The sequence below is a fragment of the Bufo gargarizans genome, chromosome 2 (genome assembly GCF_014858855.1).
Source record: "Bufo gargarizans isolate SCDJY-AF-19 chromosome 2, ASM1485885v1, whole genome shotgun sequence".
Taxonomy (NCBI): Eukaryota; Metazoa; Chordata; class Amphibia; order Anura; family Bufonidae; genus Bufo; species Bufo gargarizans.
In genome coordinates this window covers 421,650,624-421,674,544 of record NC_058081.1, presented here as the reverse complement: position 1 = coordinate 421,674,544, position 23,921 = coordinate 421,650,624, and the positions used below count along the sequence as shown (strand labels likewise).

The following is a 23,921-nucleotide window of genomic DNA, read 5'->3' as shown; positions in this document are numbered from 1 at the left end:
TAGCAGCACCAGCCTCTCCCTGCTCTGCTATTCCTCTGCCTCTTCTCCAAATCCTTATTATGAAATCTTTCTCATTAGGATAAAACACATCAGCTCCGCCGAGCCCCCGGCCAAAGTGTGGAAGTGGCGTCCGTGACCCCCAAGGGCCAAGCCAAGTAACTCTAAGTCTTCATGTCAAATATGTTTGTTATACACATATAGCCTACACTGTGCCCCACAATATACAGTATACCGCCACGCTGTGCCCCACAATATATAGTATACCGGTACACTGTGCAGTCTGTTCTATAAGCATCCTTGTTCTGTGGCGGTGGACAGAAAATAATCTGGAAGTGCCCCTCCCGAGACCAGGCTCTGATCCGCCACTGGACCGCTCACAGGAGTGTACATTTCTTCTAAACTGTAATCCGTATCCTCTGACCTGCAGAAATCAGCACTCGCTCGATAAGAACTAACAGGCAGTACCTGTAGGCTGTAGCCTGGCCCTGTTTCCGAAGCTAGCCGAGTGGTGTAAGGTTAAGGTACTAGTAGAGATGAGCGGCCGCTTAATCCTGATTTAAAGTTAAAGTTACTGCAGTATATGGATTACGGTTTAGAAATGTCAAATGTACACTCCTGTGAGTGGCGGGGAGGGGGATCTGTGGATGACACTGTTATAGGGAGGGGGATCTGTGGATGACACTGTTATGGAGGGGGAAATGGGGATGACACTGTCATGGTGTGGATCTGTGGATGACACATATAGCATAAGATGCTATACATTGCACGGTATGTGGCATCCACAGATCCCCCCCATAGCAGTGTCATCCACAGACAGCTGGACTTTTCTTCCCTGTTGCGGTTTTAGGTATTGGGTAAAGTATCGCAGCATTTCTAAGTGTACTTGTGTAAATGTATCGTTGTTATAGCTGCCCCCCCTACTTTTGTCCTGGCCCCCAGTGTGCCCCCCCAAAATTTGAAAGCTAGAGACGCCACTGCTCCTGCCAGCATCCTGATACATCTTGCTGACTACGATATCTGGAGGATGGGAAACACCTTAAGAAAGTGCACAAGAGAGGTGTCAGAAGGGGTGAGGGACTGGTCCCAGAGCTCAGATACAGAGGCATGAGTAATGTCCTCCTCTGAACAGGAGGAGCGGTCATCTGATGAAGAGGGCCATGGAGCTGAAGGTCAGGAGGCCCTGTTTACAAGAGAAATCACACAGGGGAAACCTACCCCCACAGAGCAAGAACCCACTCTTAAAGATATCATGGAATGCACAAGAGAGGGGGAATCTATCTGCGTTGCTCATTAGTGTGCAGGGGAGAAACTCATCCCGGTCTCACCGTGTGGATCATAACCAACATGGCGTCGGTGTGGAGGAGGGCCTGCATGAATTGGTAAGCCGGAGTACTGCAGCACGACTTAGCAGATATGCCAGGGTGTCAGAAGGGGTGAGGGACTGTCCCAGAGCTTAGGTACAGAGGCAGGAGCAATGTCCTCCTCTGAACAGGAGGAGCGGTCATCTGTGAAGAGGGCCATGGAGCTGATGGTCAGGAGGCCCTGTTTACAAGATAAATCACACAGGGGAAACCTACCCCCACAGAGCAAGAACCCACTCTTAAATATATCATGGGGGCAGCTGCCAGCTGTAACACCACCCTCAAAGCACTCAATAGTCAAGTGGGATTTCTGAGGGAGGACAGAAGCAGAGAGAACCTCAGAAGTAGAGAGGAGGGTGTCTGAGTTGGAAGACTAGGTCAGACCTCTCAAGTTTGCTTCTAAGTCAACAGCAAGAGATATTTCTGTCCTATTTGCCAATGAGGATGATTTAGAAAATAGATTACACCACAATAATATCAGAATTGTGGGTGTCCCGGAAAAGTCAGAAAGTGTGAATGCCACGGATTATATAGAAAAGTGGATATATCAGAAGTTTCAGGACAAAGGGCTGTCCCCACTTTATGCTATGGAAAGGGCTCACAGGGAGGCCACCAGACCACTACCGAGGCCTCCGGGGCCAGTACTTGCTAAAATATTGCATTATAAGGACAGAGACTCCATCTTGGGGAATTCTCGTGACCACCCAAATCTGGCCATAAATGGAGCTAAAATATCCATCTTCCTGGACTATTCTACAGAGGTCCAGAAGAGGAGGGCATGTTTCCTGGATGTTAAGAGGATAGTCAGAAATCTACAAATCCAATACTCTATGTTGTTTCCGGCTAAATTAAGAATGGTGGCCTTAGGAGCTACATTGTTCTTTGAGGATCCATAAGAGGTGGCACAATGGCTGGACTGTCACAGCATGGTCACCTGAGTGAATGGCAACCAGGAAGATATGTTTTTTTTTGTTTCACTCAGCTTTCTTGTGTTTTTTTCTAGTTCTCTTTTATTACCAGATTGTCTACCGAATAGACAATCTGACAGACATTTTACTACTAGTTCCTCTGATGCGTGAGTCGTATGTGGGGCGTTATCAACAGTTTATGTTACTAATGTTGGGAGTTGTAGGGATGTACATGCTGTATATAATGGTAGGCAAGGTTGTTTGGGGATGCCCTTATCGGAGGAAGGGTTGGGGTTATACCCTTTGGAACAGATTCTATATTTATGGCAAGGGAATTGGGGAATAGTGTTGGGCACGAATATTCGAATCGCGAATATTAATCGCGAATATCGGCACTTTGAGAATTCACAAATATTTAGAATATAGTGATGTATATTCATAATTTTGAGTATTCTCCTTTTTTTTTTTCATCAGTAACCTTCCTTCTAGATTGTGGGCCAATGAGAAGGCTGCAATCTTTTGTGTGAGCTTAGCAACAGCCCTAGAAACCAATAGGAAAGTTGCCTACAACTTACTATATAAGAAACTCCCCAGCAGCCATTTTCTACAGTTTTCTTAAGTTCTGAGAGAGACAGCAGTGTCATTGCTGTGCTCTGTGCTTTCCACACTACATTGGATAGATAGTTAGATAGCTTATATACGGTATGTAATACAGATAGTTAGTGGGAGATTAACAGTTAGTTAGTCAGTTAACTTATATCCTGATATAGTGTAGCTGTTGCAGTGCAGTGTGTTAGGTAGTTTGATAGGTTCTTCTGTCCATTTATAAATGCAGACCTGCTAAAATGTGAAGTTTCACGTATTGCACCAAAATATGTGCATCATTAGTGCCGATTAGCGCAATCGCAAATATATTGGAGCACTGTAACTGCATATAATGGCATTTTTTATGTTCTGCCGTGCCAACCATTTTTCCAGTCTCAGGAAACTTCTAGCAGCTTGGAAAATGTTGCCAAAGTGACCCACACCTGTATTTCGTGCACATTCTTTGTGCAATTCGGTGAAGCAGCCAAATGAAATGTTGAAGGTTTTGAACAGTCCAGGTTTCTTATTCATACATTACTTCAAATGAAGGCAAAAGTGACTGTTGTCGGCAGATCAAACAAAACAATCTATTGGTGGTATGTCTGGGCCATCCAGAGCCTGTTCACCATGTGTATATGTGTTGATAGCAGTAATGCAGAATTGCAGACAAATTTTATGTGTACATATTTTGTGCATATTCTTCATTGGCTTGCATTTGTATCTTTGTTTTACACAATAAAACCCATAATCGTAAAATTTCTATCAATCTATAAAAATAAAAATAAATCTATATATAAATTTTGTACCTGGGTCTCTGGAACTATAGGATTCCGTCGGGGTGAAGAACTGAAGAAGGTAGAAAGAGGTGAAGAGATAATAACCGGGTCTGACCTCACAAACCCACTTAAGTCACAGCTAGGAATAGAGTTTTCCTCAGTCTTCATTGCGAGAGTGTCCATAGCATAAAAGCTGTTCCACGGCAACCACACTGTTTTCTCCTGGCTTATGAATGGGGCCCTCTCAAAGTGAAGAGTTAAAGAAGCACCACCATTGGCTATTAAATCAAACCTACAAAATGATCACATAACACAACATAGATTAGGCTAAGATTACATCTGTGTTGAGTATGTGAGGCTCCCTCACATACTCACTCTTTTGCTAAAGTGACAGACACCCTGATGGGGCCATAGTGCAGATGTTAACAGACACGGGTGTAGCTAAAGGCTCATGGTCCCTGGTGCAAGAGTTCAGCTTGGGCCCCTTCCCCTTGGGCCCCAGTGCTTTGTGGTCAGAGCCAGGGAACAACATAGCCTTCGTGCCGCCTGAGGCAAAAATTGAAATGGCACCCCCCCACCCCCCTTCCTCCCATGCCAAATTCTTGACCTAACCCCTTCCCTCCAGCCAGAAGCTTAACTGGACCAGCATACACTTTCTATAATATTGGCGTCTTCTTATGCAGCACAAGGGTCTTTGGGCCCCCTCAGGCTCCTGGGCCCAGTACCTCTGCACCCCCTATAGCTACGCCCCTGTTTTGTTCAATCTGTTAGCTCTTTTAGTGCCGGTCTCCAGGTTTTTAATCATGTACTCAAACAAAAACTGTATAGGCTCATACTCTTGGATTTTTTGGGGGACGGTGACTTTTGGTTTGTATGTTTACATACTGTATACAACAGAATGAGTACAGCCACACTATACACTTTTGTGACCCACAGTCAAAGCATTACATAGTAAAAGTTTGTAACTGTGTATAATTTGGCTGTAGCCCTGTCCCAGTCTGCAACATCCTGTAATATCCAAACTAAACAAGCTGTCACGATTCAAGTCCATTCTGGCCCTAGCTGCCTGGGTACCACAACATAAAGTGACAAAAATGTATGCTACTTACGTGCCATCCTGGCGTGTTATAGTATAACCATACTTTGGATATTTTACAAAAGACACATTGACTCCAACCAGAGGGGTTCCATCTCCAGTCATGACTTGTCCTCTTATTAATGAAACAAGGCTGGAAAAATTGATAATTGATTGGTAAGAAAAGTAAAATGAGTGAAAAGAACAGCATACAAATACAGCAAGATGAAGATTTGGTCTCATTCATAACTGAGATGTCACAGAATTTGTCAAAGGGCTAGAGAAAATAATGCAGTGCAACGGAAACACAACAAACATAATTATAGTCAATGAGGACAGCCAAGTGCCTATGGTATTCCTCAGATGACAGAGCAAAACTTAAAAATACAGAGCACATGTGTGAATGAAGCCTTCATTTGGCTATATTATTAGCTGTTTCAACTTTTAAGACTACTCTTGGATTGTAACTATGGTATTTACTTTAGAAAATACACCATTTCTATGCCATAGATAGACAACCAGACAAATTATAGCTGACCAGCTGGCACAGAAAGACATATTTTTCTAAGGACATGTTTCAGTTTATATTATGCATGTATGATATCGAAAATGGCTACTTTCTGTAATTCCACAATATTTTCCAGTCTTGTAATATAAAATGTTCTATGATTCACCTTCACAGAAGAAACCCCTAACATTCAAAATTGTCAGAAGCCAGGAAAATACAATGGTTCCTCAAGATACAATGGCCACAGGCAGTGGCGCACATATAGGGGTTGCAGGGGACACAGTTGCGACCGGGCCCGGCACCCTAGGGGGCCCGGCTGCCTGTGGACCCCTGGCCCCTGCTGCAGCTGCATCTAACACAGACAAACAGTCACTTCCCTTCCCAGTTAAGTTGCCCCCTCCTTGCGGTCAGTGCCGGCGCCGGGCCCGGGCAGGAGCGAGCACAGCGTCAATCCCGCGAGACCTGTGAACTCCTGTGGCAGGTCTCGCGGGAACATGCGCGCACGGCGCGCGCCTGAACTCAGACGGGATCCGGACATGACTGAGAGAGGACGGACGAAGAAGAGGACCGCCAAGGCGCCGACCGACCAGAAGACAGAAGAAGTTCCCCTGCCGGTAACTCGACAGTAAGTAAGGAGAAAAGCCATGGGCTGGGCCGCACTGACTCTGACTGACTGACTCATCATCATCATCATCACTAATAATCTAATATATTAATGACACTCACTGGAGAGGAGACTAGTAGTTGTAGTTGGAGTAGTAGTGAGGGCCCCACTGGCAGATGACCGGGTTTGCACACTGGCAGGCGCTCTGGCAGGAAAAGCCCGCATCAGGGCACTGCCACTGACTACTCGAGTAGTGGGCCCTGGGGGTCCTGGCCTGCTGAGAACAATGACCAGCAGCAGTGGGGCCCTGGGGGGCAGCCTGAATTTATTGATGGGATTGCCAGATTGGGGCCTGGGCTGATCTGATCATCTGAGATTCTGAGGGGTCTTTGCTTTCGGCAATTCGGCTGATCATTGATCTGGTGGCTGATGGGGGGGTGGTGGTCTTTGGGCTGATCTGAGGTCTGATGGGCATGGGGGGCTGGGGGTCTTTGGGCTGATTGATCTGGTGGCTGAGGGGGGTCTTTGGGCTGATCTGAGGTCTGATGAGCATGGGGGATGACTGGGGGGGGGTCTTTAGGCTTATGATTGATCTGGTGGCTGAGTGGGGGGTCTGATGGGGGGTCTTTGGGCTGATTGATCTTATGGATGAGTGGGGGGTCTGGTGGGGGGCTAATGGGGGGGTCTTTGGGCTGATCTGAGGTCTGATGGGCATGGGGGATGACTGGGGGGCTGGGGGTCTTTGGGCTGATGATTGATCTGGAGGCTGAGTGGGGGGTCTTTGGGCTGATCCGAGGTCTGATGGGCATGGGGGATGACTGGGGGGTCTTTGGGCTGATGATTGATCTGGTGGCTGAGTGGGGGGTCTTTGGGCTGATCTGAGGTCTGATGGGCATGGAGGATGACTTGGGATCTTTGGGCTGATGATTGATCTGGTGGCTGAGTGGGGGTCTGATGGGGGGTCTTTGGGCTGATCTGAGGTCTGATACGCATGGGGGATGACTGGGGGGCTGGGGGTCTTTGGGCTGATGATTGATCTGGTGGCTGAGTGAGGGGTCTTTGGGCTGATCTGAGGTCTGATGGGCATGGGGGTGACTGGGGGGTCTTTGGGCTGATTGATCTGGTGGCTGAGTGGGGGGTCTTTGGGCTGATCTGAGGTCTGATGGGCATGGGGGGTGACTGGGGGGTCTTTGGGCTGATGATTGATCTGGTGGCTGAGTGGGGGGTCTGATGGGGGGTCTTTGGTCTGATGGGCATGGGGATGACTGGGGGACTGGGGATCTTTGGGCTGATGATTGATCTGGTGGCTGAGTGGGGGGTCTTTGGGCTGATCTGAGGTCTGATGGGCATGGGGGATGACTGGGGGGGTCTTTGGGCTGATGATTGATCTGGTGGCTCGTGGCTGAGTGGGGGGTCTTTGGGCTGATCTGAGGTCTGATGGGGATTGAGGTAGCTAATATGAGGTCTCTTTGCAGTGGCAGAGAGACTCACTGAGGCCAGCAGCAGCCATTTTAGTCAGATTCCAGCTACTCTGCAGCTTTGTCTCTAATCTGACTGAAATGGCTGCTGCTGTATTCAGTCTCTCTGCCACTGCTGCTTTTAGGGTGGCCAGACGTCCGGTTTTAGGCCTGACAGTCTGGTTTTTAGACTCCTGGTCCCCCTTTTTTGTTGTTAAAGATGATGGAACGGCGGGTCCGGCTTAGGCATAGTTACTGCTCGCCTGCCACTGCCCCCATGCCTGACTCTATACTACAGTCACTCACCCCACCTCATTCTCTCTCTCTCTCTATCTGCCAGCAGCCAGACATTTCTGCCAGCCTGAACCTGGCCCAGGAGCAGCACTCATTCAGCCAGCCAGAGCCCACACTGAGCCCATCCAGCCTCCAGCATTCAGCCTTGCCAGTTGCCACTGACTTTCAGCAGGTCAATTCAGCAGCTTTCAGCGGGAGCCAGCCCAGGTAATAGTTCTTATCTGGCCTTGGTATGTTCTGTATATTATTATATGTGAGCTGGCCTGGTATAAGTTATACATCTTCTGGTATATTAACATGTATAACTTATACTGTTATTAACATGTATAACTTATACCAGCTGCCCAGCTGTACCTACAGTCATGTGAAAAAATTAGGACACCCTTTGAAAGCATGTGGTTTTTTGTAACATTTTTAATAAAAGGTTATTTCATCTCCGTTTCAACAATACAGAGAGATTAAAGTAATCCAACTAAACAAAGAAAACTGAAGAAAAGTCTTTTCAAGATCTTCTGTAAATGTCATTCTACAAAAATGCCTATTCTAACTGAGGAAAAAGATAGGACACCCTCACATGTATTCCCTCTTAAATTGGCTGAGATCTCACACAGGTATATCACACCAGGTGCACATAATTAGTAGATCGTTACTCTGCATGTTGAATGAGGCTTGCCCTATTTAAACCTCAGACATTTAGTTTGGTGTGCTCCTGACTGTTGAAGTGAGAGTGAGCACCATGGTGAGAGCAAAAGAGCTGTCAGAGGACTTCAGAAAAAAGATTGTAGCAGCCTATGAGTCTGGGAAGGGATTTAAAAAGATCTCAAAAGATTTTGAAATCAGCCATTCCACTGTCCGGAAGATAGTCTACAAGTGGAGGGCTTTCAAAACAACTGCCAACATGCCCAGGACTGGTCGCCCCAGCAAGTTCACCCCAAGAGCAGACCGCAAGATGCTAAAAGAGGTCTCCAAAAACCCTAAAGTGTCATCTCGAGAACTACAGCAGGCTCTGGCTACTGTTGATGTAGAAGTACATGCCTCTACAATCAGAAAGAGACTGTACAAGTTTAACTTGCATGGGAGGTGTGCAAGGAGGAAACCTTTGCTTTCCAAGAGAAACATCGAGGCCAGACTGACATTTGCCAGAGATAAAGTTGACAAAGACCAGGACTTCTGGAATAATGTTCTTTGGACAGATGAGTCCAAAATTGAATTATTTGGACACAACAGCAGAGGACATGTTTGGCGTAAACCAAACACAGCATTCCAAGAAAAGAACCTCATACCAACTGTGAAGCATGGAGGTGGAAGTGTCATGGTTTGGGGCTGCTTTGCTGCAGCAGGACCTGGTCAGCTCACCATCATAGAATCCACGATGAATTCTACTGTGTATCAGAAGGTGCTTGAAGAACATGTGAGACCATCAGTTAGAAAATTAAAGCTGAAGCGGAACTGGACCATGCAACATGACAATGACCCAAAACATACTAGTAAATCAACCAAAGATTGGCTGAAAAAGAAGAAATGGAGAGTCCTGGAATGGCCAAGTCAAAGTCCAGATTTGAATCCCATTGAGATGCTGTGGGGTGACTTGAAAAGGGCTGTACGTGCAAGAAACCCCTCAAACATCTCACAGCTGAAAAAGTTCTGCATTGAGGAGTGGGGTAAAATTTCCTCAGACCGATGTCGAAGACTGGTAGATGGCTACAAGAACCGTCTCACTGCAGTTATTTCAGCCAAAGGAGGTAACACTCGCTATTAGGGGCAAGGGTGTCCTATCTTTTTCCTCAGTTAGAATAGGCATTTTTGTAGAATGACATTTACAGAAGATCTTGAAAAGACTTTTCTTCAGTTTTCTTTGTTTAGTTGGATTACTTTAATCTCTCTGTATTGTTGAAACGGAGATGAAATAACCTTTTATTAAAAATGTTACAAAAAACCACATGCTTTCAAAGGGTGTCCTAATTTTTTCACATGACTGTATATAATCATATAAGGAGATACCAGGTTATACCAGCATGGTCCATATCACTATATACAGGAAGATGTATAAGTTATACCAGCTGTACATATCTTATTATATACATAACAGGAGATGTCCAGGTTATACCAGCTGTACATATATAATTATATACAGGAGATGTCCAGGTTATACCAGCTGTACATATATAATTATATACAGGAGATGCACAGGTTATACCAGCATGCTCCATATTGGAGAGACACATGAAGGAGTTGGGGAAGCATATTCAGGGCTGCAGTTTATGGTGGAATTCTAAGAATAATTAGGATAAGTTTTTTTTTAACTTTATTTACAGAAAACAAATTTTTCAAAGTATGTCATCCTATCAACATAAGAGTGGTGCTCAGAAACGTAAACAGAAAAGGGAAGACAGTTTGAGAACTTCCAAACTTCCAAAAATAAGCACCTATTTTTCCACTCCTACACCTGCTAGTGTTCCTCCTGTACAGAGTAACACTGAAAGTGAAATGTCTGTGGAAAGTGCTGTTGATGTCAGAGAGGTGGAAAGTGCTGTTGATGTCAGAGAGGTGGAAATCAGCGAGTGCATTTAATCCAGTTCTTTAGATGTAGCAGGTGACGAGAATCCCGATGAAGGTAGTAGCACAAGTCTACCAACTAAAGAAATAGTGCAGTCAACAGAAAGCACCAAATCAGGTGATGATTTTGAATTGCTGAAATCTACAGAGGTTTCTATAGAAAGTATTGTTGTGGGAGAGAAACATGTTACTCATAGGGGACATTACCCTATTACAATAATGGATTCAAATATCAAAAGATATATAATAGCTCATGGTCCGTGACGACCCCCAGGCCCTTTTCCACAAGCTGATGAGAGAAGGTGCTTTTCTGAAAGCTATTATGAACGAGTTACAAAAACAGGCCTTACGATTCCTGTGATGTGGCTATGCTACTCACCTAAACTTAACGTAGCCTACTGTAAACCATGCTGGCTGTTTGGGGACCGTAAAAAGACAGGATTTAAACCTGCATGGGCAAAAGGAATACAGAAATGGCAAAGGCTTTCTGCAAGAATTCAGGCTCATGAGTCTTCCAAAACTCATATAGAAACCTGTGTAGTGTATGAATAGTGGAGGAAGAACAAAACAATAGATGAAGAAAATGAAAAGCAAATTAGACAAGAAAAAAACTATTGGAGACAAGTATTACATAGGATTGTCAATGTAACATGGCTAATCTTTCCTTCCGTGGTCATAGAGAAAAACTTAGCGAGGTAAACCATTGGAATTTTCTCTCTATTATAGAGCTACTCGCGGAGTATGACCCTGTTCTAAAGCAACTCCTCCAGTTACCAGATACTTGAGTCCTAGAATCCAAAATGAAAATATAGACATACTTTAAAATAAGGTCCGGAACATCATTGTGTCTGAAATAAAACAGGCACCTTTTTTTTCTATTATAATGGATACTACACAGGATATATCAAAAGTCGACCAAATGAGTAAAATAATAAGATATGTTTCTGTGGAAAGAGATGAAAGCCAGAGAGCAACTAGTGTGGAGATCAAAAAGGTTTTCCTAGGGTTTCATGCCGTTGAGGACCAGAGTGCTGCAGGCCTTGAACATGACATTGTCTCGTGCATAGAGAGCAACGGCCTCAATATAACAAAATGTCGTGGCCAGGGGTATGATGGGGCAGCGACAATGAGTGGGGTGTATTCTGGTGTTCAGGCTCGAATTGCACAGAGAGAAAAAAATGCCTTGTATGTACATTGTGCAGCTCACAATCTCAACCTGGTACTTCAGGATGCTGTTGGGAACATACCAGAAATTTCTAGTTTTTTATAAGTGGTCCAGGAATTGTATGTTTTTTGGGGGGAAAGCATACACAGATGGAACATTCTTTCATCATTCTCTACAGAGTCCTCAATTACATTGAAAAAACTTTGCCCCACTCGATGGTCATCTCGCCATGATTCACTGCTTGCTCTACGCTTTCGTTTTGTGGACATTATGCAAGCTTTAACAAAAATAAACTTGATGTCATCCAAGCCAAAAGAAAGGGATGATGCTGCTCGCCTTAGAAAAAAATTAGGATTTTTTCAATTTGTTTGTCTCATTGTCCTGCAAAGCAAGGTTTTTGTCACCATAAATGTGGTTTCTAAATAGTTGCAGTAAAAAAAATAGAGATGTATCCAGTGCAGCACATCTTATACAAAAGGCTGCTAAAGTCCTTTCAAAATATACGGATAATTTTGATGGCGCAAAACAAACAGCGGTAGAACTGGCAGAAAAGTGGAACATCCAGCCGCAGTTTGAAAACAAGAGAGTAAGAAAAGTGAAGCATCACTTTGATGAACTTTCAATAGATGAAAGGTTGCAGGATCCAGAACAATGCTTTAAAACGGGTGTGTTTTATAGGTGTTTAGACATTGTGACCAACCAGCTGTCTAACCGATTTGCTGGAATGAGCAATGTCATGCAGCGATTTAATATACTACAGCCTACAGTACTTGCCTCTGAAACCGATGATGATTTGTTCAAAGCTGCTTCACAGCTACAGGAATGCTACCCAGAGGACATGTCACCAGCTTTCCCAGAACAGCTTCTGAGCTTCCGATCAACATTTCAGGAAGAGATTCGTAGATGCTCCACTGTAAAGGACCTTTCTCACCTTCTAATTGTTGAAAATTGTGCCTTGTCATCCAATCTACAACATGTGTGCATAGCATTGCTGCTGTTCCTCGCCATTCCAGTTACAGTTGCAAGTGCAGAAAGGTCATTTTCAAAATTAAAGTTTATAAGGCTACTTTCACACTAGCGTTCTGCTGTCCGCTCGTGAGCTCCTTTTGAAGGAGCTCACGAGCGGAGCAGAACGCTTCCGTCCAGCCCTGATGCAGTCTGAATGGATGCGGATCCGCTCAGACTGCATCAGTCTGGCGGCGTTCAGCCTCCGCTCCGCTCGCCTCCGCACGGCCAGGCGGACAGCCGAACGCTGCTTGCAGCGTTCAGCTGTCCGCCTGGCCGTGCGGATCAGTCCAGACTTACAATGTAAGTCAATGGGAACGGATCCGCTTGAAGATGACACCATATGGCTCAATCTTCAAGCGGATCCGTCCCCCATTGACTTTACATTGAAAGTCTGAACGGATCCGCTCAGGCTACTTTTGCACTTAGAAATTTTTCTAAGTTATTCATGCAGACGGATCCGTACTGAACGGAGCCTCCGTCTGCATTAATATGATCGGATCCGTTCAGAACGGATCCGATCAAGCGCAAGTGTGAAAGTAGCCTAAAAAATTACTTGAGAAGCACCATGTCCCAACAGAGACTTTCTGGCCTAGCTCTGTTAAGTATTGAAAATCAGAGAGCTAGAAGACTTAACATTGAAGCCATTGTGGACAACTTTTCTGAAATGAAAGCACGGCAGCATCCAATTTAAAGAGATTCGTACGTTTTCAGTTCTGCCTTGTGTTCGGCCCTCAGTTCTGCCTTGTGTTGGCCTTGAGTTCGGCCCTCAGTTCTGCCTTCAGTTCGGGCCTTGTTTTGGCCCTTAATTTGGCTTGCAGTTTATACTAACCTTTGTTGCATGGTTTTAAATTGTTGTACTAACCAAGTGATTTAACAGTTTATTCTTTCTTTCTTGCTTTATTGTTACTAAAAGGTGCTAATACATGGTTGTTCTTTGGTTACTTTCTGCAGATCGGTCTTCTCGTTGTGTTGTGGATGTTTGTTGAAAAGTTCTGTTAAAGAAGAATTTTATGTTACAGAGCTGGAAGGCATCACATTTGAATTTACCAAGTTGGAAGTTACCATTGTTTGTCTTGCAATCCTGTTTCATGAATAAGATTCCTCGTTATGGAAGATTTGAGTAAGTTACTTCTATTATGTGTCTGAACTATAGTGGAAATAGAATAAAGTGGTACGCTATCGCAGGTTCAGACTTCATCCAGTAAGTTGAGTTTTTTTTTTTTTTTTCTTGGTCCAATTGTACAATAATTGTCACAATAGAGGCAAAGGCAAAAGGATGGTAAATAAAAATGTCTTTTAAATTGGTGAATAAAAATTAGCTTCATAGACTAGTTTATCACAACAGAATTAAATTTCCTGTATGAATGTGTCTGCCTTTTCTTATTTTGTAGGTATGTTTCTTTTCAAGAAGGATGAGGATAGTTTTTGGAAGAACACCAAACTGTTAATGCCCCTAAGGCTACTTTCACACTAGCGTTCGATCGGATCCGTTCTGAACGGATCCGCCCATAATAATGCAGACGGAGGCTCCGTTCAGTACGGATCCGTCTGCATTATTTTTTAGCATATAACAGCTAAGTGTGAAAATAGCCTAGTACGGATCCGTCCAGACTTTCAATGTAAAGTCAATGGGGGACGGATCCGCTTGAAGATTGAGCCACATTGTGGCATCTTCAAACGGATCCGTCCCCATTGACTTACATTGTAAGTCTGGACGGATCCGCACGGCCAGGCGGACACCCGAACGCTGCAAGCAGCGTTCAGCTGTCCGCCTGTCCGTGCGGAGGCGAGCGGAGCGGAGGCTGAACGCCGCCAGACTGATGCAGTCTGAGCGGATCCGCCTCCATTCAGACTGCATCAGGGCTGGACGGCTGCGTTCGGGTCCGCTCGTGAGCTCCTTCAAACGGAGCTCACGAACGGAAACCCGAACGCTAGTGTGAAAGCAGCCTAAATAAAGTTTGTTTTTGGTGGAGTAAGTACAGTATGCATAATTTTTTTCATTCTGCGTGCTCATGACATATAATGTACATACCTCCCAACTCTTACCCCTGGCAATTCGCTCAGAGGTAGAGCTTGGCAGGACAGCAAGATTGGCATTCAAAAACAGGTAGTAGGGGTGGGTGCGGCGGCGGGTTGGGGGGGCCCATGGATCAATTTCGCACTGGGGCCCCATGGATTGTGTATACGCCACTGGCCACAGGATGCAGTATTTTAAACATACACGTACAATGGTCTTTTCTAGACTATTGTAAATTGAAACTAGACTCAATATGCAATGCTTCAGACTCAGACCCAGACATTGCCAATACATTGGTAAAACACCTATATTGGTTGGATTAGTACTCTGCTGCACTAAATGTTCTGTACTGCCCCCTGTCTGTGCCAGGATGAGCTGCTTCTTTGGATACTAGGTGAGTGGCGGCCATGGTTATCACTAGGTTAAAACATTTGGGGCCTGGGCCCTGGATGTTTTGTCCCACACCCCAAATGTACTGCCTGCTGGACACATATGTGCAGAGATAATGAAAAAACAAGGGTGACCACCAGAGGTGTTGCTAGGTTAACCCCTTAAGGACCTGTGCCATACATGTACGGCACAGATTTCCGTGACTTAAAGGGAACCTGTCATGTGGATATTTGATTATAATCTAACTAATTATATACAATCATTAACTACTAAAAAGTGCCTTAGATGTATTAACTTACTGGTGTGACAGATGGTTACCTCATAATATACACACAAAGATGCCGCATGCCGCATGCTAATGAGCTGACTGGAGTCCGGCGTGATGTCATTGAGTCCAGCGTATATTTAATTCAGAGCTATAGCCACCTGCTACTGATTCCTATGGAAACAAACTGTCATTCAGCAGCAGGTGGGCGGGGAGAGTCAGGAGCTCATGAATATTCATGACTCATCATTATCAGCTGGAGCTTTTCAATACAAGATGTTGGCAAATTGACTGGGTCAATTATAGAAAGTGACCCAGCATTGTGCTAAGAGAATCAGTCACTTATTTATGTTGCCCTTAGTTAGGACACCATAAAACTGGTGACAGGTTCCCTTTAAGGTCCAGCGCCTTATATGTACGGCGCTGTGATCCGGCGGGTAAAGGAGATGCGCCCGCCAGATCGGGGGCAGGGGTCCGGCAGTCACTGATAGCTGGACCCCTGCTGCATGCGCTGGCATCTGTGAAATCACGGTGCATTAACCCTTGATGTCACATGCATTGTCCTTGCGCAGATTGGAGCTTCCATCGGGTCCCCACACTGATGTGACGGGGACCCAATAGCAGGGAAGGCAGCCCGATGTCTTCCTTAGGCATCGTGCTACCTTCCGGGAGAGCCTGTGCGATCCAGCCTCCTGGATCTCACAGGAAGGAAGGCTGTAAGTCTGTAATATACTTAAAGCCAATTCATCACAATACAGCAGTGGCGTTGCGAGGGGGTGCGGGAGGTGCGGGCCGCATCGGGTGACACCAGTCTTAAGGGGTGTCACCCGCCGGCCGCCAGAGTTCTCCTTGACTGATCTGATTTTTTTCCATTTTGAAACAGCTCAGCTCAGTCACAGACAATGCAGAGACGCTCACCTCACGCTGGCAGCAGGGAGCCTGAGGGAGGGACTCGGGAGGAGCGTAATATGATCTTAGAGTGCAAGCTGGCTTCTGCCAGCCCCACCCCTCCCTGCCCACCAACCAATCAGAGCTGAGGGGGCAAGGCAAGCACTCTAGCAGCTCTGAGTCGTCTGAGTCACACAAGTGCAGGGAGTCTAAGGATAGAAATGAATCGAATGAGTCACAAGTTAAAAGAATCTAAAGATGAGTTTGTGACTCATTCAATTCTTTGAGTTAAAAGAGCCGTGAGTCAGACTGTAGATGTAGAACAGTTTACACTGAGGCTGAGGCTGTCTGGCTGCTTTTGTTGCAGCAGTGATAAGATTAAGGGATAGGAGCAGAGAGAGAAGTGACAGATGACACAGAGTTTAGATGTCACCGTTCATTTGGGAGACGGAGTGTGTTATATCTTGATCTTACTCTATATTGAGCCTGTGAGCCATGTGGATGAGGGATGGCTACTGCTCGTCCCCCTAGAGAATCATGGTTTCTGGGCAGCAGATGACTGTGAAGACCACGCGATCTGTTGCTCAGAAGCCAAGAGATTGTAAGGCTACTTTCACACTAGCGGCATGACGGATCCGACAGGCTGTTCACCCTGTCAGATCCGTCCTGCCGTTATTTCGCCAGACCACCTTTCCGTCCCCATTGACTATAATGGGGACGGGGGTGGAGCTCCGGCGCAGCACAGCAGTGCATGGCGAAAGGCCGCCGGACTAAAAGTCCTGCATGTCCAACTTTTTTGTCCAGCGGCCTCTCACCGCAAACTGCCGTGCTGGAGCTCCACCCCTGTCCCCATTATAGTCAATGGGATCCGGGGACAGGACGGATCCGACAGGGTGACAATCTCTCTTCAGGTTTATTAGAAAATCGTGCACAAATTGCACACTAGTTATTTTCCTGAGTGATGACTGTGGGGACTATTTTATTATCAGCCAGTGACTGTGTTACTGTAATACTACAGTCATTATACAGCTGGGACTTGCAGTCCTACACATACAACATGCTGCAGAGTCTCCCAGCAGGCAGACATGTCACTCAGGGCAGCTCTTGTATCCACTCCCTTAGCAGAGTGGGGGGAGGGGCAGAGATAGTTTTTATTGCATGTAAACAAAAGACCAGAAGAGTACCAGGGAAATGAGGAAATATATAAAAAAAAAATGCATAAAACTTGCTTAGCTCAGTTATATATTGCTGACCATCAGATTTTTAGTGCTATATATATTTTTTTTTTTATAATTCGGACAAACCCTTTAAGGAAAAGATGGATGGTGCTAAATACAGGGATATTCTTGAGCAAAACCTGTACCACTCTGTGAGTGATCTGAGGCTAGGACAGAGGTTCACCTTCCAGCAGGACAATGAACCCAAACACACTGCTAAAGCAACACTTAACTGGGGAAACATGTACCGTATTTTTCACCCTATAAGACGCACTCCCCCCCCCCCAAAAAAAGTGGGGGGAAAATAGCAGTGCCTCTTATGGGGCGAATGCTGCTGATTTTGCCGTATTTTCAATTATACACCCGCCGCAATGCCGCACGGCGGGTGTATCAGCTGTGAGGGAGGAGGGACTGGGGGTTGGCATCTGCATTTATAATGACAGCGGGGCCCGTGCAGTGACTGTATTCTACTACACGGGCCCCACTCACTGTATAATAGTATCTGTATTCTGTAATAGTTAATTGTGTATATACCGGTAATCGCATAATCAGCGCTACTTACAACTACAAGCGCTCTGTAGGTAGCAGAGAGGAGGGAGGAGGCAGGCCGAGAGGACGGGCGGGCTGCGCGTCACTCACTACGTCACACGCCTGCGCCGCCCACTTTATGAATGAAGCAGGCGGCGTGGGCGCATGACGTAGTGACTCACGCTGCCAGCGCCCGTCCTCCCGGCCTGCCTCCTCCTTCCTCTCATCGAGCGCTTGTAGTTGTAACTAGCGCTGATTATGCGATTACCGGTATATACATAATTAACTATTACAGATACGATTATACAGTGAGCGTGGCCCGTGTAGTAGAATACAGTCACTGCACGGGTCCCGCTGTCATTATAAAAGCAGTTGCGACCCCCACTCCTTGTATTGAGGGTCATTCACTACAGGGACACTGTTATGGAGGGGATCTGTGGATGACACATAGCATAAGATGCTATATACAGTACAGACCAAAAGTTTGGACACACCTTCTCATTCAAAGAGTTTTCTTTATTTTCATGACTATGGAAATTGTAGATTCACACTGAAGGCATCAATACTATGAATTAACACATGTGGAATTATATACATAACAAAAAAGTGTGAAACAACTGAAAATATGTCATATTCTAGGTTCTTCAAAGTAGCCCCCTTTACTTTGATTACTGCTTTGCACACTCTTGGCATTCTCTTGATGAGCTTCAAGAGGTAGTCACCTGAAATGGTCTTCCAACAGTCTTGAAGGAGTTACCAGAGATACTCAGCACTTGTTGGCCCTTGTGCCTTCACTCTGCGCTCCAGCTCACCCCAAATCATCTCGATTGGGTTCAGGTCCGGTGACTGTGTAGGCCAGGTCATACCCCATCACTCTCCTTCATGGTCAAGCACCCCATCATTCTCCTTCATGGTCAAGTAGCCCTTACACAGCCTGGAGGTGTGTTTGGGGTCATTGTCCAGTTGAAAAATAAATGATGGTCCAACTAAGCGCAAACTGGATGGAATAGCATGACGCTGAAAGATGCTGTGGTAGCTATGCTGGTTCACTATGCCTTCAATTTTGAATAGATCCCCAACAGTGTCACCAGCAAAGCACCCCCACACCATCACACCTCCTCCTCCATGCTTCACAGTGGGAACCAGGCATGTAGAGTCCATCTGTTCACCTTTTCTGCGTCGCACAAAGACACAGTGTTTGGAACCAAAGATCTCAAATTTGGACTCATCAGACCAAAGCACAGATTTCCACTTGTCAAATGTCCATTCCTTGTGTTCTTTAGCCAAAACAAGTCTCTTCTGCTTGTTGCCTGTCCTTATCAGTGGTTTCCTAGCAGATATTCTACCATGAAGGCCTGATTCACACAGTCTCCTCTTAACAGTTGTTCTAGAGATGTGTCTGCTGCTAGAACTCTGTGTGGCATTGACCTGGTCTCTAATATGAGCTGCTGTTAACCTTTCTGAGGCTGGTGACTCGGATGAACTTATCCTCCGCAGCAGAGGTGACTCTTGGTCTTCCTTTCCTGGGGCGGTCCGCATGTGAGCCAGTTTCTTTGTAGCGCTTGATGGTTTTTGTGACTGCACTTGGGGAATCCTTTCAAAGTTTTCCCAATTTTTCGGACTGACTGACCTTCATTTCTTTAAGTAATGATGTCCACTCGTTTTTCTTTACTTAGCTGCTTTTTTCTTGCCATAATACAAATTCTAACAGTCTATTCAGTAAGACTATCAGCTGTGTATCCACCTGACTTCTCCACAATGCAACTGATGGTCCCAACCCCATTTATAAAGGCAAGAAATCCCACTTATTAAACCTGACAGGGCACACCTGTGAAGTGAAAACCATTTCAGGTGACTACCTCTTGAAGCTCATCAAGAGAATGCCAGGAGTGTGCAAAGCAGTAATAAAAGCAAAAGGTGGCTACTTTGAAGAACCTAGAATATTACATATTTTCAGTTGTTTCACACTTTTTTGTTATGTATATAATTCCATTTGTTAATTCATAGTTTTGATGCCTTCAGTGTGAATCTACAATTTTCATAGTTATAAAAATAAAGAAAACTCTTTGAATGAGAAGGTGTGTCCAAACTTTTGGTCTGTACTGTATGTGTCATCCATAGATCCCCCCCATAACAGTGTCATACACAGATCCCCATAACAGTGCCATCCAGAGACCCCAATAAGTGTCACCCACAGATCCCCCATAAGTGTCACCCACAGATCCCCCATAACAGTGCATCACCCACAGATCCCCCATAACAGTTCGCCATCCACAGATCCCCCATAACATTGTGCCATCCACAGACCACAATCAGTTCAAAACCCACCAAAAGCACGCCTATTGGTTCAACATATTTTTTTTCTAATTTTCCTCTTCAAAAACGTAGGTGCGTCTTATGGGCCGGTGCGTCTTATAGTGCGAAAAATATGGTAAATGTGTTGGAATGACCTAGTCAAAGCCCAGATCTCAATCCAATAGAAAATCTGTGGTCAGATTTAAAGATTGCTGCTCATAAGCACAAACCATCCAACTTAAAGGAGCTGGAGTGGTTCTGCAAGGAGGAATGGGCAAAAATCCCAGAGGTAAGATGTGGCAAGCTCGTAGAGACATATCCAAAGCGACTTGGAGCTGTGATTGCCGCAAAAGGTGGCTCTACAGAGTATTACATTTAAGGGGGTGAATAGATATGCACATTGACTTTTTCAGCTACAAACCGGATTCCAAAAAAGTTGGGACACTATACAAATCGTGAATAAAAACTGAATGCAATGATGTGGAGGTGCCAACTTCTAATATTTTATTCAGAATAGAACATAAATAACGGAGCAAAAGTTTAAACTGAAAAATATGTTGAATCAGAATTTCATGGTGTCAACAAATCCCCAAAAAGTTGGGACAAGGCCATTTTCACCACTGTGTGGCATCTCCCCTTCTTCTTACAACACTCAACAGATGTCTGGGGACCGAGGAGACCAGTTTCTCAAGTTTAGAAATAGGAATGCTTTCCCATTCTTGTCTAATACAGGCCTCTAACTGTTCAATCGTCTTGGGCCTTCTTTGTTGCACCTTCCTCTTTATGATGCGCCAAATGTTCTCTATAGGTGAAAGATCTGGACTGCCGACTGGCCATTTCAGTACCCGGATCCTTCTCCTACGCAGCCATGATGTTGTGATTGATGCAGAATGTGGTCTGGCATTATCTTGTTGAAAAATGCAGGGTCTTCCCTGAAAGAGATGACGTCTGGATGGGAGCATATGTTGTTCTAGAACCTGAATATATTTTTCTGCATTGATGGTACCTTTCCAGACATGCAAGCTGCCCATGCCACATGCACTCATGCAACCCAATACCATCAGAAATGCAGGCTTCTGAACAGAGCGTTGATAACAACTTGGGTTGTCCTTGTCCTCTTTGGTCCGGATGACATGGCTTCTCAGATTTCAAAAAAGAACTTCGAATCGTGACTCGTCTGACCATAGAACAGTCTTCCATTTTGCCACACTCCATTTTAAATGATCCGTGGCACAGTGAAAACGCCTGAGCTTGTGGATCTTGCTTAGAAATGGCTTCTTCTTTGCACTGTAGAGTTTCAGCTGGCAACGGCGGATGGCACGGTGGATTGTGTTCACTGACAATGGTTTCTGGAAGTATTACTGAGCCCATTCTGTGATTTCCTTTACAGTAGCATTCCTGTTTGTGGTGCAGTGTCGTTTAAGGGCCCGGAGATCACGGGCATCCAGTATGGTTTTACGGCCTTGACCCTTACGCACAGAGATTGTTCCAGATTCTCTGAATCTTCGGATGATGTTATGCACAGTTGATGTTGATAGATGCAAAGTCTTTGCAATTTTTCGCTGGGTAACACCTTTCTGATATTGCTTCACTATCTTTCTGCGCAACATTGTGGGAATTGGTGATCCTCTACCCATCTTGGCTTCTGAGAGACACTGCCACTCTGAGAAGCTCTTTTTATACCCAATCATGTTGCCAATTGACCTAATTATTGTTAATTGGTCTTCCAGCTCTTTGTTATGCTCAAATTTTTGCGGATTTGTTGACACCGTGAAAATTTGCATCAATGCATTTTTCCTTTAAAATGATACATTTACTCGTATTAAATGTTTGATCTGTCATCTACGTTCTATTACAAATAAAATATTGACATTTGCCAACTCCACATCATTGCATTCAGTTTTTATTCACAATTTGTTTAGTGTCCCAACTTTTTTGGAATCTGGTTTGTATTTTGTCCTATTTGTTATTTTCTTCACAATAAAAAATAAATAAATCTTCAAAGTTGTGGGCTTGTTCTGTAAATTAAATGATGCAAATCCTCAAACAATCCATGTTTATTGCAGGTTGTGAGGCACCAAAATCCAAAAAAAGTCAGGCCCCTTTCACACGGGCGAGTATTCCGCGCGCATGCGATGCGCGAGTTGAACGCATTGCACCCGCACTGAATACCGACCCATTCATTTCTATAGGGCTGTTCACATGAGCAGTGATTTTCACGCATCACTTATGCATTGCATGAAAATCGCAGCATGCTCTATTTTGTGTGTTTTTCTCTTGACGCAGGCCCCATAGAAATGAATGGGGTTGGGTGAAAATTGCAAGAATCCGCAAACAAGTGCGGATGCAGTGCGATTTTCACGCACGGTTGCTAGGAGATGATCGGGATCGAGACCCGATCATTATTATTTTCCCTTATAACATGGTTATAAGGGAAAATAATAGCATTCTGAATACAGAATGCATAGTAAAATAGCGCTGGAGGGGTTAAAAATTTTTTTTTTTAACTCACCTTAATCCACTTGATCGCGCAGCCGACATCTCTTCTGTCTTCTTTCTTTGCTTTGTGCAGGAGCAGGACCTGTGGTGACGTCACTCCGGTCATCACATGATCCAGCACACGATCTTGGTGATGGATCATGTGATGGACCATGTGATGACCGGAGTGACGTCACCACAGGTCCTGTTCCTGCACAAAGAAAAGAAAGAAGAGATGCCGGCTGCGCGATCAAGTGGATTAAGATGAGTTCAATTTTTTATTTTATTTTTTAACCACTCCAGCGCTTACTATGCAGTCTGTATTCAGAATGCTATTATTATCCCTTATAACCATGTTTTAAGGAAAAATAATACAATCTACAGAAGACCAATGCCAAGCCCGAACTTCTGTGAAGAAGTTCGGGTTTGGGTACCAAACATGCCGATTTTTCTCACGTGAGTGCAAAACGCATTACAATGTTTTGCACTCGCGCTGAAAAATTGTGCATGTTTCCGCAATGCACCCGCACCTTTTCCCTCAACGCCCGTCTGAAAGAGGCCCCAAGGGGGTGAATACTTTTTGCAAGACACTGTAGTTCCAATCAAACAATTTTCTCATCCCGCAAAAATGATACCCTACTTAAGATAATCGCCCACAAAACTGAAAAAAACTATGGCTCTCAGACTATGGAGACACTAAAACATGATTTATTTATTTTTTGTTTAAAAATGTGGTGATGAACCATGTGATTGGACTATGTGATGAGCACAGTGACATCATCAAAGGTCCTATTCCTGTGCACAGCAAAGAAGAAGACAGAAGAGATCCCGGCTGCGCGATCAAGTCGATTATGATCTAACCTTTCAGATGAGCAGTGTAAATAATAATTTTAAAAAAATTGTGCCAAAACAGCTATTTTATGTTACCTTGCCTCACAAAAAGTGCAATATAGAGCAAACAGATATCATATGTACCCTAAAATACTACCAATAAAACTGCCACCTAATCCGGGGGCTAACGAAATACAACCTCTTGGAAGAAAAAAAATTAATGATAATAGTTGAAATTCGTGGTGGTCACTGGTGTTGAATTCCTCCGAGGCCCCAAATATTTTTCATTCACCGTACAGAAAAGATCAAGTGATTATGTGGCTGGAGGTATATTAGATGATAAATGGATATCAATTTTACTGAAGGTCAGTGCAAATACAGGTCAAATACATATGTTTAAAAGAACTAAAAATATTAAATTGGATTACAAACTAGGCTAACAAAATCCCCCCTCTTGAAAAAAAAACTAAAGATAATAGTTGAAACATGTGGTTGTGACAGGTGTTGAATTCCTCTGAGGCCTAAAATATTTGGCATTCAACGGACAGAAAAGGCGTTTTATGCCTCATTATTTACATTCTTTGTTCTTGGTGTTGTATGATATGTGTGGCATGAGGAAATTCAATTAAACGTGGTCATCACAGTGTCACCGCCAGATCTCTGAGAAGTTCTGACAGACGTTCTTCAGTACCTCCTGCATGATGTTCTTTTGTTT

At 44.6% G+C, this 23,921-nt stretch overlaps 1 protein-coding gene across 1 annotated transcript in view; it reads right to left on the bottom strand.

The window, feature by feature from the left end:
* The window catches only part of TENM2 (teneurin transmembrane protein 2), a 3,034,822-nt gene that overhangs the window by 480,289 nt on the left and 2,530,612 nt on the right, over positions 1-23,921 (bottom strand). The window contains exons 15-16 of the mRNA XM_044277356.1: positions 4,740-4,859; positions 3,661-3,922 (exon numbers count right to left, since the gene is read on the bottom strand). Coding sequence (XP_044133291.1) covers positions 3,661-3,922; positions 4,740-4,859 — 382 coding nt within the window. The remainder of the gene's footprint in view (positions 1-3,660; positions 3,923-4,739; positions 4,860-23,921) is intronic.